A 15,395-nucleotide genomic window follows, 5' to 3' on the forward strand; every position below is an offset into this window, starting at 1 on the left:
ACCTGGACAAAATTCAGGCTTGAGCTGATAATTGACACACAAGTGCCAGGAAATGACCACCTCCAACAAGAGAGAAGCCAACCATCTCCCCTTAATATTCAATGGCTTTACCATCGCTGAATCCCCCACTGTCAACATCCTGGGGTTACCACTGAACAGAAACTGAATTGGACTAACCATATAAATACTGCGGCTACAAGAGCAAGTCAGAGCTCGGAATTCTGCGGCGAGTAACTCACCTGACTCGCCAAAGCCTGTCCACCACCTATAAGACGCAAGTAAGAGTGTGATAGAATACTCTCCATTTGCTTGGATGAGTGCAACTCAAACAACACTCAAGAAGCTTGGCACCATCATGGACAAAGCTGCCCACTTATTTGGCACTCCATCCACAAGCTTAAATATTCACACCCTCCACCATCGGCACACAGTGCAGCAGTGTATACTTTGTACAAGATGCACTGCAGCAACGAACGAAGGCTCCTTCAACAGCACCTTTCAAACCCATAAGCACTACCACCAAGAAGGACAAGGGCAGCAGACACATGGGAGCACCACCACCTGCAAGTTCTCCACCAAGACACACACCATCCTGACTTGGAAATATATTGCCATTACTTCACTGTCGCTGGGTCAAAATTCTGAACTAACTTCCTAACAGCACTGTTGGTGGACCTACACCAGATGGGTTGCAGTGGTTCAAGAAGGTGGCTCACCATCACCTTCTCAAGGGCAATTAAGGATGGGTAATAAATGTTGGCCTAGCCAGCAATGGCCACACTTCGTGAAAGAATTTTTTTTAAAATCCCGTCCCCTCACCGCTCTGCGTCATTTGCTTTGTGTCTCTAGACGTCTCTAAAATCTCTCACTGTGCCTCTTATTGTTTTAAATTAATATTACTTCTGCATTCAGCCAACTCCTGTTTTCCTCCCAAGTACCATACAGGTCATTCTGCATCTTCTCACGCATGTATTTTTCCTCCTTTCATCTTTATTTGGTTCCTTTTTAAATGCTGTTCACCTGTAAATTATCTGATGAAGGATGCGCACTTGAGGCATTAACTTATCTGTTCTCCCCATGAATATTGACAGATCTGCTGGTTTTTCCAGTAATTTTATTTCCCCTTTCAGCAGATTTTCAGACAGGCAGTGACATCATCAGCACTCGCATCTGTAGCTACACACCAGCTTGGCTTTCCTCAGTTTAACATTGCTCACTTGTGCTATTTCTAGGCTCAAATTGAAGATCTCAATGACCAACTTGCAGCAACTAAGGACAGCATGAAAGCATGTAAGAGCAAGGAAGTTTCCGCAGCAGCTGAAATAGAGAATTTAAATGGAGAACTTCAGAAAAAGCAGCGAGTTCAGAACAAACTGCAAACGGAGAAAGATGAGCTGGAGAAAGAGAACGAGGAACTAAAGAAAAAAATTAAGAGGCTGTGCAACAGCATGCAGGTCCAAATTTTACTCTGTCTCTCACTTTCTGGGTAATTAGAAAATAATCCAATCCTTTCAATCCTTAGGATGTTTAACATTTCTGAAGAATTTAACAGCTCCATTTAGGTCCATTCTTTTGCTAAATTGCATAAAGTCTTTCTGTAAGAAATGTACATGTACCAGTTGGTTTCAAGTTAAATATTCTTTTTTATTTTCTCATCCATTTAAATATTTTAAACAAAAAACGCAAGCTACCTAGGGGAAAGTAACTCTCACATTTTTAAATTGTCTGTTTCTTCATTTTGCACATTCTTTTTTTTAACAGAAGATGCTGGCAAGGAGCAAAACTAGAACATAGGCCCGTTATTTCTATGTCAACTCAGCTTTCCTGCCTTATATCCATGTTCCTCGATTCCCTTAGTGTCCAAAAATCTATTGATCTTGGTCTTCAATATATTTGTCATCTGAGCACTCACAGTTCTCTGGGGCAGAGAATTCCAAAGTTTCACAACCCTCTGAATGAAGAGGTTTATCCTTATTTCTGCCCTAAATGGCTGCCCACTTTTCCTGAGACTTTTATCCTTAGTTCTAGACTTACCAGCCAGCTTCTTGACACCTACCCCGTCAGACCCTCTAAACGTTTTATATATTTCATTGAGATCACCTCTCATTCTTCCAAACTCCAGAAAACTTAAGCCCATTCTCCTCAATCTGTCCTCATATGACAGGTCTCGCATCCCAAAAATCAATCTGGTGAACCTTCATGGCCCCCCTTTAACGGCACCTATATCCTTCCTTAGGTAAGGATATACCTGCCTTACAGGCTGTAAGAATTGGGAAAGCGATTTTAAAAAACCTACTGACCAGAGCCTGCAACATTATGACAGTTGACGAAGCAAAATTTAATGGGAAATATTTACAAGTAACGTTCACACCAAGCATGACCCACAATTGTGATAGCAGGCAAGATGGTATGGCAGCTTGTTTAGTCCTGAGAAGTTGTCGAAAAAAATGCCTTTGTTAGCAACTGTGGCAATGTCTAATGCAGGGAAAGTCTTTAGAATAAAGCTGACATATGTGATGGAATCAAGAAAATGTTAATTGAAAATGCAAGTTGCAACAGTCTTTTCCATATTAAATACAACTTGCATATGTTCTGTTAATACCCAAGTCTTTATGTAGAGAGATAACAAACATTAATACTCTGGCTGTGTCGGCAAGTTTATTTCAAAATTTCAAATCTCTTTGACCTATTTCAGACCAAGTCTGAGATTGACAATAAACAGACCATAATAGATGAACTGCAGAGAAAGGTTAAAAGATTGGAGTGTGAAGTAGACAAGAAAGTGGCAACCGAGCAAATGGAGAGAAAAGTTCTGAAAGAAGACAAGGTAATTTTCCATGGCTTGAGATTGATGTGGCTGATTCTCACTTAACATCAAGAAACAACAAATAAATGTTGCAAAATAAATGAATAATTTAAGGTCTGAATACCCTAGACTGGATTTTATAGAATTTTTAGCATGACCAATTTGTTTTGAGATAAATGAAACTCAGACTTGTTTCTTAATAATAATGCATAAGCTTGTGCCTGACTATTTTTCTTTCCATAAATATTAGAGAAATGCATTTTTTTGTTCGTTATTACTGAACCCCAGAATTACGTGACAGAGACTAGTTTCTTAAGTATTCCATCAGATAATTCTGTTCCTGCTTCATCAAAGATTTTTTTTTTTGCCTGGTGATTAAAAATAAAATTCCAAGTACTTATCCATGATAAGTTTGCATTTTTCATGGTTCAGTTGGTAGCTCTCTCGCCTCTGAGTCAGAAGGCTAAGGTTTCAAGTGTCACTCCAGGGCTTGAGCACAACAATCTAAGCTAACACTCCACTGCAGTACCAAAGGAGTGCTGCACTGTCTTTCAGATGAGATATTAAATGTAGGCCTGACTGCCCCCTCAGGTGAACGTAAAAAAAAAAATCTCATGACACTATTTTGAAGAAGAGCAGAGGAGTTATCCCCAGGTATCCTTGCCAATATTTATCTTTTTATCAACATCACGTTATCTGGTCATTGTCATATTCCTGTTCATGGGAGTTGGCCAAGTGCAATCAGCTGCCATGTTTCCTACATTACAAAAATAACTACACTTCAAATGCTAAGATAAAAGCAAAATACTGCAGATGCTGGAAATCTAGAACACTTCAAATACTTCATAGGCTGTAGAATGCTTTGAGATGTCCCGTGGTTGTGAAAGGCGCTATATAAAGTCTTTTTACCTCTCCAGCAGAGCAGGAGCAAACTTAGTTTGACCAGACGCACTCAGTAACCAAGGGAATCCTTTAGATCATGAACTAAAGATAACGTTGAGGCCTCTCTGTAGAAACCCTTTCAGCTGTTTATTCTTTTAGTCTACTTTTACTGAAAGTTCTCCTGTTGCATTCTTTATATTAAGCAAGAGTAAGGATCCATTTTATTTTGAGCAAGATTTATACATGAAGACCAGGTTTAAATTGTTTTCATGGGTTATAACTTGATTGACTAAACTATGGGCCAATGGTTATTAGCCATGTTACCATGGTAGCACTCAGCCAGAGTTTCTAGATAAACAATCAACAAAAATGAAAGTGCTACTGCTGGAATTCTTTTTAACGGAGATAAATGTCTGTTTAGTATAGTATTAATTAGCCAAGATTGCTAATAGAGGCTGCATAAAAAGGTGTTTTTTCTCAATTGATAACAACCAGGTATTGTAATGTGACTTTTTCAATTGTTATTCGTACCCTCTGGTTATGCCAATTAGCTACTAAGAAGTTAAGACAGCTTTAGATTCCTACAACACCAGACATAATGGCCCAAAATTTGCTGCAAAAGTGACAGTGTGTTCATGACACCTAGAATTATTAGTGCGTAAATAAACCCCAGCAATTTATGCTGAGGAAGAGATATGCAATGATTTCTGATTCATGACAGGTTGCTGGATGATTTTTTGCTGCTTCACCATTAGTCTTGACAAAATTCAAAAAACCTGCTAAACCTGCTGAGTTTTTCCAGCATTTTCTGTTTTTGTTTCAGATTTCCAGCATCCGCAGTATTTTGCTTTTATCCAAAAAAGTACCATCTCATCTTGAACCTCTCCATTGTGTTCATGAAATTACTGGATCTGTACCATAAATACAAATGCATTTTGCTGCAGCCATTTAGGACTGGTAACTTATGTCTGAAGGACCCCATTAGTGGTGTATTTATGTTCCTGGCATGCCACTAACCTCGGAGGACCTGAAAGAGAACATTTGAAACTCTGGAGGCTCCACTCTCCAGATAGCAAATCGTTCCTAGAGGCTTCTTAAATTTTAATTTTCTCTTTCTGTGAATCCAATCTTCCTTTCCCTCTTATTTCTCTTTCGCTGTCTAATTTGACTTTAATTGACTCGATTTCTTTCTCTGTCATTGCTCTGTTCCTTCCCCATCCTTAAATTTAATTGGTTAAGAAGACAGACTATTGAGTCTGACATTTAGTATCTCCTAGATGCCCCGATGATCTAGCTGATCAGTCCACATTTTCAGCGCTAATGTGATGCGATCAGAAAGATGAAGTAAAGAATTCAATTCACAGCCTCGCTGTGTGATGCCCCACTTCAGTAATTTCTGGGCTATTATAGCACAACAGTGGATCTACAACAATCTGTTATATTTTAATACCAAGGAGGTGAAAGCAGAGTTACAAAACACTGTTGTAAATCATAATGCTTATATCTTTGTGACATGAATATAGCAAAACAGAGGAGCTGAAAGTCTCCATGTGGAGCTTAATCTAACAAAGAATTGCAAACTATTTACAACACAAGAATAGTCCAACTGTCTACCATCCACAAGGCACACGTCAGGAGTGTGATGGAATACTCTCCACTTGCCTGGACGAGTGTCACTCCAACAACACTCAAAAAGCTCAACATCATCCAAGACAAAGAAGCCCACTTGATTGGCAACCCTTCACCACCAACACACAGTGGCATCAGTGCGTACCATCTCCAAGACGCACTGTAGCAACTCGCCAAACCTCCTTTCTCAGCACCTTGCAAACCCGCGACCTCTGTCACCTTGAAGAACAAGAGCAGCAGATGCAAGGGGAACACAACCACCTGCAAGTTCCCCTCCAAGCCACACACTATCCTGACATGGAACTATATCACAGTTCCTTCACTGTCGCCAGGTCAAAATCCTGGAACGACCTCCCTAACAGCACATGGACTGCAGAAGTTCATAAAATTAGCTCACCATCACCTTCTCGAGGGCAATTAGGGATAGGTAATAAATGCTGGCCTAGCCAGTGATGCTCACATTCCAGCAGTGAACTTAAAAAGAAAAGCAGCTGAGCAGGTACATGCCGGTGCTTGTGTTCCACATAGGCCACCTGCCATCCCGCTTCATTTAACCCCATCAACAAATCATATTTCTATCTCTTATCTAGCTTCCCCTGAAATTCATCTATACAATTTACCTTAACTGTTCACGTGGTAGAGAGGGGTTCTAACCACTGTCTGGATAAAAAAAAATTCTCCTGAATTCCTTATTAGATTTAGATTATTTTATATTTATGGGCCCTTAATTTTGGTTTCCCCCACCAGTGGAATCATCTTCTCGACAAACACCCTGTTAAATCCTTCTTCATCTTGAAGCCCTCTGTCAGATCAGCTCTCAGTCTTCTCTTTTCTATAAAGAAGAGCCCGAGCCTAATTAACTTTTTCTTTGAATGAATGGAATCTACTACATCTAAAGGGGGAGTCTACTTTCTTTTGAAATAAACAGTACTGTACATGACCAGCCTATTCTGTTTTACACCGCAGACTTCAAAAGAGGAAATAGTGAGGTGGGAAGAAGGCAAGAAGTGGCAGACCAGATTGGAAGGCGTGAAAAACAAGCTAAAAGAAAAGGAGAAGGAGCTGGAAACTATGACCAAGCAGATGACCACTCTGAAGGAACTGTATGCAAAGTAAGTATTAGGTTTGCATGTTATTTCTCTTTGTAACCCATAATGTTTGTTTAACCCTTATTGTGGAATTAGCCGGTAGGATTATATCAAAACGGACCACATGCATTTTTTTTTTGCTTATTCTTTCACAAGATGTGGGCATAACTGGCTAGGCCAGCATTTAATGCCCATTCCTAATTGCCCTTGAGAAGGTGGTGGTGAGCCACCTTCTTGAACCGCTGCAGTCCATGTGGTGTAGGTACACCCACAGTGCTGTTTGGACGGGGGCAGGGGGTTTCCAGAATTTTGACCGAGCGACAATGAAAGAATGGCAATGTAGTTCCAAGTCAGGGTGGTCTGTGGCTTGGAGGGGAACTTGCAGGTGGTGGTGTTCACATGCATCTACTGCCCTTGTTCTTCTAGGTGGTAGAGGTCATGGATTTGGAAGGTGCTGTCAACGGAGCCTTGGTGAGTTGCTGCAGTGCAAGAGAGCGGTCACAGTTTTAAGATCTTTTCACGGACGTTGGCAGAGGTGTTTCTAGCATCACAAAGTACAAATTATGTGGAGATCACAGACAAAAATTGACACCCATGAGCTGATGCTAGCAGCACACATGATGCTTAACACAGCAGTTCATGGGAAGTGGAGAGCCTATGCTGTGTACAGCTGCAGAGGGTTTACAAAATGAAGCAGAGCTGGAAGGTTCTCCCATCAAACCCCACTTGCAAAATTGGCCAATATAGTTGCGTTCGAAAATTTAGACAGAAGTCTAGTTGTTTGTCTGAACTGTTGCCCTCTCCTACAAGCAGAATTTCAGGTGGAGCCAAAGGTGGGAACTTATTACAGATACTCTGTATTTATTATTCAGTTATACATCTTACTTTTCTAGCCATTTTATTTTACTTCAGACTATAGCAAGCCCAGGCTTTGACCATTGTAAGTAGGCCGATATACGGTATACGAAAAACAAAATATCTGAAATCCAAAACGCAATTGGCCCTGAGGGTTTCACATAAAGGGTACTTGACCTGTAGGAACCATAAAACACACGCATCATTAAATACAATTAATTTTTCTTAATGACTAAAATGAAGCTAATTGAGAGAAATATAAATTTAAATTGCCTTATCCCCAGTCAGTTAACAAATACACATTTTTAAATAGATAGTGGTGATGGAGAGTCTTCTGGAATGTATTACACAGAGCCATCTACTGATCATGACATACACTATACTGTGACAGTTGAAATAGAAAAATTGAATTGGAAACGTTGATAGAAAAGCATGTTTCACAATTGTCACAACAGGAAGTAAGTTAGCAGACTGGAAATGTACATTGTTTTTAATAACATTGGGATATTAACATTGTGTTCAATGGCAGGGTTGACCAGGAAAGGGCATTTTTACAGAAGAAACTGAAAGCTCGTGGAATTACAGCGGACCAAGTAATAGGCGTCAGAACCATGGAATGCGACAGAGAGATTGAAGATTTAAAGAGAAAGAATACAGAGCTGCAGGATCAGATTGCAAGCATGAGGTGGGTCATAAGACACATTGCTTTCAAGCTGTGTTCCAAAAGAATACCTTCTAATTATGTTCTCCCTAAGTTTTCATTGTCATTCTGTTTTCCTTTAATACTTCTAATTACAGATTTGAGACCAGATTCTTATTAGTCAGTTTATAAATGAATATTTTGGTGTTCATTCTGTATGCTGTGAGTATAAATGAAAGCAGAAAGACTTACATTTATATAGCGCCTTTCATGACCATCCCAAACTGCTTTAGAGCCAATAAAGTGCAGTCACTGTTGTAATGCAGGAAAATGCTGCATTTACTTGGTCGAAAATTCACAGCCTTTCTGCCTGGTACCGACCATAATTCCAGCTGGGGGATCTTAAATTAGTCTGGTTCATGGACTGTCTCAGTTGTTTTCATTCGGCCCTGTAGGATCCTGAACTTTCACCAGCCCCAAATAAGTTCAGTGACATTGGATGGCGTTTCGGCAAGGGGTGGACATTGTCAGGTTGGAAGATTCCGTGTCGTTTGCCTTGCAGGAAGTGGAAACAGGAGTATTGGGTCATCAAAGGGTGGAATTGGGGCCCACCTGAGCATTCAAGCCTGGATAATGATCTGGACCTGGACATCACTCCCATCACATGCACACACACAAACACACATACAGAGGAAGAAGAAACTAACAGGTATATTTCAGTCATCTTTGAAATGTGGACCAAAGAAGCACTTCTATCTTCTATTCAAGGAGATGATGGTGGCACCACTAAGCCAACCAATTGCCCTAGTAATACAGGCACCCACCCATTTTATTTAAATTAAATAACTCTCTCAAACAAGAATATCAACCTACACTATGCAACCTTTGCTCATAATAGAACCTTTTCAGCCCCTTCTTAGAAATATGTTACTTCCTAATAAGACACCTTCAAATGTGTTACAAAGTCTTCCTCATCATGTGCATATTCTACTACAGAAATAAGGACATGCAATATTCTTTTATTCTTTCATGGGATGTGGGCATCGTTGGCAAGGCTATCATTTATTGCCCTTGAGAAGGTGGTGGTGAGCTGCCTTCTTGAACCACTGCAGTCTCTGTTGTGTAGGTACACCCACAGTGCTATTAGGGAGGGTGATACAGGATTTTGACCCAGCGACAATGAGGAGAAGTGTCCAGTTCAAGATGGTGTGTGACTTGGAGGGGAACTTACAGGTGATTATGTTCACATGCATCTGCTGCCCTTGTTCTTCTAGGTGGCAGAGTTCAAGGAGCCTTGACTAGTTGCTGCAGTGCATCTTGTAGATGCTACGCACTGCTGCCGCTGTGCATTGGTGATGGACGGAATGAATGTTTGAACTGGTGGTTGGGATGTCAGTCAAGAGGGTTGCTATGTTCTGGATGCTGTCAAGCTTCTTGAGTGTTGTTGGAGCTGCACACATTCAGACAAGTGGAGAGTATTCCATCACACTCCTGACTTCTGCCTTGTAGATGGTGGACTGAATTTGGGGAGTCAGGAGGTGAGTTGCTCGCCACAGGATTCCTAGTCTTTGACCTCCTTTTGTAGCCACAATATTTATGCAGCTGATCCAGTTAAGTTTCAGAACAATGGTGACCACCCCCCCCCCCCCCCCCCCCCCCCACCCCCCGAGGATGTCGATGGTGGGGGATTCAATGGCAGCGATCCAACTGAAAATCAGGGAGAACTGGTTAGATTCTCCCTCGATGGGGATGGTTATTTCCTGTGTGGTCTGAATGTTACTTACCATTTATCAGCCAAAGTCTGAATGTTGTCCAGGTCTTTTCAGAGTTTTATTATCTTTAGGCGAGAGAAGATGTTGGGGTAGATTTAATGCAGCCTGTTGGGGAGGGAGCCATGGTAGCCGGTCCCACAAAATTGTGGGAGAGGCTCGATATTAGTCTCTCACCAGCAGCAAAAACGCCCCTGATTAAGTCAAAGGGCAGAAGGCGCTGACCCAAGATTCCTTGCAGCCAGTATCGGGATGCCCTTTAGGCTCATTAAAGAGCCAAATGACACCCATATTCCTGAGCCCATCGCAATGGGAGCCACATGGCTTTCCCACACCCTCAGAAGTTGGCCCAGCTAACCCTGTTGAGTTTACCAGCAACCTTCTAGGGCAGGGTTCCTCATTGTCAAGCACTCTGTGCCTTGTCAAGGGACCCAGCATCGGGAAGGAGGACCGGTGGCCAAGACCCCCTTCGGCCCAGCAGAATCCTGGCTGTAATTGCGGTTTAAATATCTTTGATTCCATCTTAATCGAGGTGGATTTGATGTAAGTAATAACATGAAATTGTATTTGATTTTCTTTACACAGGCAACAGCAAGCTTTACCACGGGATTCAGTGGTGGAAGATTTAACTTTGAAAAATCGTTATCTGCATGAAAAGCTCCAAGCTTTAGAAAAGCAGCTGTCAAAAAGCACATTTTCCAGACCATCAGTATGTATTTGTTTTAATGCTTTAGGAACACTGTAACCAACAGCAATCACAGAATTGAATCATACAGCATGGGATGAGACCAGTTGGTCCATTGTGCCTGTGACAGCTCTTTGAAAGAGCTACCCAGTTAGTCCCACTCCCCTCAGTCCTTTCCCTCTGAGAGAAGAATAGCCATTTATTTTTGTCTTTTCTTGGTCGGGCACTGTTCATCTGAAATAGGGCATATGAAAGAAGACATTGGGCAGGATTTTTCAGTAAGCGTGTGGGGACGGGCCCAACATGCTGACACGTAAAATGATGCGCAATGACATCGGGCATGTCATCGCGCAGTCCCGTGATATTTCGTTCAACGGGCATGCGCCGGAGTCGGGCTGCACGCCTGCTGAAATATAAATGACCTATTCAGGCCATTAACAAAGCAATTATCGTAATTGTTAACACTGCCCGTCCAACCTTAAGGTTGGCAGGCAGGCAAAATGCCCAAGTGGCCTTTGTGTTTTTTAGGAAACCTCATCCACGAGCAGAATGAGGTTTCCTAAAGCCTTTATTAAAGAAATAAATAAATTTTCATATATATAAAAACATGTCCCATCTCATGTGACACAATCACATGAGGGGCCATGTTTAACTAAATGTTTAAACCTTTTATTTAATAATTTTGATATTGATTCAGTGTCCTTGAGGCAGCTCCGTGCGTTTTCGCACGCATGCACTGGCCTCGATTCTCCCTCCTTCCCCCGCCTGCACAGGTAGCGCTGAGTGCTGTGGCTCCTGTATTACGCTGGGCCGGCCTTAATTGGCCGCCCACTTAAAATGGCGGCGCAGAGCCAATTGTGGGTGGCAATCAGCTATGCGACCACCCCCGCTCGCTCCTGCCGAGCCCATCCACCATATGAAAAATTCTGCCCGTTACTGAGTGTAACCAAATATAGTGAAAGCAAAGGCTAATAATCATTCTATCATCAATAGCAGTAGAATGACACTTAACGCTTTTCTACTGATTTAACTGTTTTATTTAAAATGGGTTAACACCTCTAATGGCAAAATAATGTTCTTGAAACACATTAAACCTTGTCCATTAACCCTTGGCTCTGTTTTGAAAATATATTGTGAAGAAAAGTTAAAACATATCACCCATTTGTTTGAACTTTTCATTTTAAACTTTTTAAGTTCACATCATTGATGTATCAGCTGAACAAAAAAATAACAATAAGTTATCTTGATTGGAAGCACAGGGATAGTTAATTTTAACATGGCATTTTACCTTTTCTCGAGTCTGAAATGTAGAGAGAGCTTTGATTGGATTGGATAAAGAAAGTGTCGATATTTGAACGGGTTTTTACTGTGTTCACCACATGTTCTGAATGTAAAGTGATTTCTGTATTTCTCCAATAAAAACAGAAAATGCTGGAAAAACCCAGCAGGTCTGGCAGCATCTCTGGAGAGAGAAACAGAATTGATGTTTCAAGTCCGTACGACTCTGCTTCACGGACTCGAAACGTTAACTCTGTTTCTCTCTCCATAGATGCTGCCAGACCTGCTGAGTTTTTTTCCAGCATTTTCTGTTTTTATTTCAGATTTCCAGAATCTTTACTTTTATCTGTATTTTTCTATATCATATTTCACCTGACTCCCTTTCTGTGTGTGTGTGTCTCTCTCTCTCTCTCTCTTTCTCTCATATATTACCTCTCATAAATCACCTATCTTCTGCATGTATACAATATACATGTTGTTAATGCAGATTTCAGATCCCCATGAACACATTGAAGCTAAAGGACCTGCAGCCATTGATGCTATCCATGAAATCAGGACTGACAGAAGTATAAAAATGCAAACCAATAAGAAATATTTGAAGAAATCAAGATTGAGTTTGCGAAAGAGTAATCAGATTTGCGACAAGGGAGAAAATACATCTTCAGATGAGACTGGCAAAATTGTTGGCCTGGGCAATGAAAATGATAAACATTTCAATGATGGTAGAATGCCTTCAACTTCGAGGCCAGAGGATCCATGTATTGAAATCCAGGCAGAGAAGCTTTCAGAGACTCCGACCAGTGATTCAGCTGATGGGGGTAATGTGAATGGAAAACAGCCCTCAATGGAGAAAAAGACAGAAATAGACCAGGCAGCTGAAAAGGAAGAATCAGAGCAAGGATCTGACGACTTGGGGACTGATATCAAAAAGTCAGAAGTAAATGATTCCTCTTTTGATCCAGCAAGTGATGAGGAGAGCACAAGTAGCAAGAGTGAACCAGGTATTGCAACAGGGGAAGAAGTGGAACAGATAACAGAGGAAGATCCCGCAGAAGATCAGAGAGGAGAGGAATATGATAAACTCAGAATCCCTGAAAAGCAGCTTCAGGTTATCCACTCATGAAATCTAACAGAAAGAATGCCCTCTATCCTGCCCCAAGCAGTAGATTTTTTTTGCTCAGTAGCTAAGCTTTTCGAAAACCTGAAATACGAATAGTGCATATACCCCTCCGAAGTAAATTCCGATCTTAGTTTTAGCTACAAATCCATTCATCCATTACTTTGCTGTTAGATTTATATCTGGGTTTTACTTTAGACAAATCTTTCTATGCAGTACTACACATGGGGGAAGTGATGTTTCTGAAGAGCTGTTCTGTTACTGTACTCTAGACCTCCAGAATTGGATCTGACGCTTCATCTCAAAAGGAGCAAGAACTTCAGAGAGAGAATCTCAATCTGTCTGCCGATAATGTGGAACTGCGGTTTCAACTGGAGCAGGCTAATAAGGACTTGCCACGATTAAAGGTAAGCACACATGAACACACATAGTATTCATGGTAAGAAATGTGGGAATCAGCTGTGGGGCTTTCAAAATTACTTCCAGTATCCATCCGCTGAAATTAAGTTAAAATCTTTTTTATTTCTTGGCACAGGCTACAAAGATCAAAGGATTCATTTTTCTGTTGTACTTGTTTAACCTGGTTTAAGTTGAGTTGTCTGTTTCTTACCTTTCCTCAGGATCAAATAGCTAATTTACAGGAAATGTATCAACTTCTCAAAAAGGAGAAAGCAGAATTGGAAAGAAAACTTGGGAACATCCGAGGGGTAAGCACGATAGTGCTTTTCACGCTAGTTGTGTGTGCTAACGAGTGAGTGTACACTGTCCTCACAAACCCCAGTGTTGATGGTTGGTTGATTAATTAGTTAAAGATACACAAGTGACGGCATTATTTGATTAAGGACTGAGAACACATATAAAGAGAGTCAGTGGAAAGGAGGAGCTTGGTTGCAGATTGGGAGGAACTGCTTGTAAGCCTGCTCCTGGACCTGGCCAAGGTGGCCGTTAACAGGTCCTGGCAGTGGCCGGTTAAGGGGGTTATACAGCCTGATTGTCTGCCCCTGTTCTGCGGCTATGTTTGTGGCCAGGTGTCGCTGGAGAGGGACACTGCAGTGTCCGCTGGTACGCTTGAGGCTTCCATGACCAGTGGGGACTGGGGTGCATCATCAGCCCCGGGAATGACGTTTTAATTTGATTATGTAAGTATGCTTTGACATTTTGGTTTTGGTTACAGAGCCCTACTGTCACCCCCCTTTTATTTGTTTATTTTATTGATCATTTCTTTTATTGGAAGAGCATATGAAGAGAGTTGGCTGAAGAGGGCAGGGGGCATGTAGATTGGGAGGACCTCCTCATTGGTCTGCTCCTGGGCCTGGCTAAGGTGACCATTAAGCAGTCCAGGCAGCCAGCGGTTGAGGGGGTCGTCCAGCCTAACTGTCTGCCCGTCTTCCACGGCTACGTTCACTCCCGGGTGCCCCTGGAGAGGGAGCACTTGGTGTCCACTGGGTATGTTTGAAGCCTTCCGCAACCAGTGGATGCCGCAGGGGCTGGAATGCATCATCAGCCCCAGGAACATTATTTTAATTTGATAAGTTTCCTTTGTAGTTTTTGTTTTAGTTGAAGTCCTCATTAATTAATTAGTAAGTTTATTTGATTCACTCAAAAGAGTGTAAAGAGAGTCAGCTGGAACACTGGGTTAGTAGTTGGGAGGCAGAGATCTATAGTGCTGCATCCTGTGAATAAACCTACTAAAAAGGAAAAGAACCTGCCTTGTTTTGTACTTCACTTTCTGGCTTTGATCCATTTAACCCCAACACATCTTTTTCATCCACTGGTCTTTTTTAATAGCTTTAAGTAATTCACAGAATCATGTAGCCCTGAAGGAGACGTAAAAATATAGAAATGTTCACTCATCTACCTATCCAAGTCTAGACAATACTGTAAAACTGTTGAACTTTACAAGAAATACTTTCTCATTCGATCTCCACAATTGCTTCCAGTCCCCTGAATTATTCTGTACAATTAACATTTTTTATCAGAATAGTCTGATTTTGAAAAAAATTACGTATAGCTCAGTCTCCATCAAAGTAAAGCAATCTTTAATGAAGGCGTTTGCAGTGAATGTGAGGGTCGAGGGGGTCAGGGTTAAAAGTGTGAAACACATTTTGTTGCCTGCAAATCTAGATAAATGAAATGAAGTCTTTTTCCTATGAGAACATTGAGAGAACATTGTTATCGAGGCATTGTTTATTCCATTGCTACAGGAAAGGCAACATGTGAGGCTTCATTTATCTGATGCTGGCTGTCTGGGCAATCCATGCTACAGACAGCATACAGTATTCAATTAACATCTATGGCCAATTAAAAGTATTGAAAAACATATCCCCTGTGTTGCTATCATAGCAGTATGTTTGAACATACAGGCAGGAAATTATCATCTGCTCCATCAAGTCAGTCTCACACTCATGATGGCTGGACATCATGAGTTAGACAATTCAACCCCCTGAAAAACTGGGAGAAATCTAGGGCCAATAAAGGAAAGAAAGCTCTTTTCCAACCCCTTCATGTAACCAAAACCAGTTCAAGAGATCAGCTGGATGGAATGTTATTTATATGTTAATCTGCTGGCTTGCATATGATGCTATCTCTTTGCATGGTTTAAATACATTTCCCTTGGTCCTCAACAATCTGTCAAACTGAAATAAT

General features: G+C 41.3%; 1 protein-coding gene across 4 annotated transcripts in view; it reads left to right on the forward strand.

The window, feature by feature from the left end:
* Window positions 1-15,395, forward strand: part of cep290 (centrosomal protein 290) — a 134,978-nt gene that overhangs the window by 101,279 nt on the left and 18,304 nt on the right. For all 4 annotated transcript variants that reach the window (XR_005946488.1, XM_041216221.1, XM_041216222.1 and 1 more), the window contains 7 exons: window positions 1,233-1,454; window positions 2,696-2,827; window positions 6,284-6,429; window positions 7,790-7,945; window positions 10,255-10,378; window positions 13,022-13,156; window positions 13,370-13,456. Coding sequence is in view for 3 of the 4 variants with exons in the window: in XM_041216221.1 (XP_041072155.1) it covers window positions 1,233-1,454; window positions 2,696-2,827; window positions 6,284-6,429; window positions 7,790-7,945; window positions 10,255-10,378; window positions 13,022-13,156; window positions 13,370-13,456 (1,002 nt within the window). In the remaining variant the exon portion in view is untranslated. The remainder of the gene's footprint in view (window positions 1-1,232; window positions 1,455-2,695; window positions 2,828-6,283; window positions 6,430-7,789; window positions 7,946-10,254; window positions 10,379-13,021; window positions 13,157-13,369; window positions 13,457-15,395) is intronic.

This window comes from Carcharodon carcharias, chromosome 21 (genome assembly GCF_017639515.1).
Source record: "Carcharodon carcharias isolate sCarCar2 chromosome 21, sCarCar2.pri, whole genome shotgun sequence".
NCBI classification, from domain to species: Eukaryota; Metazoa; Chordata; class Chondrichthyes; order Lamniformes; family Lamnidae; genus Carcharodon; species Carcharodon carcharias.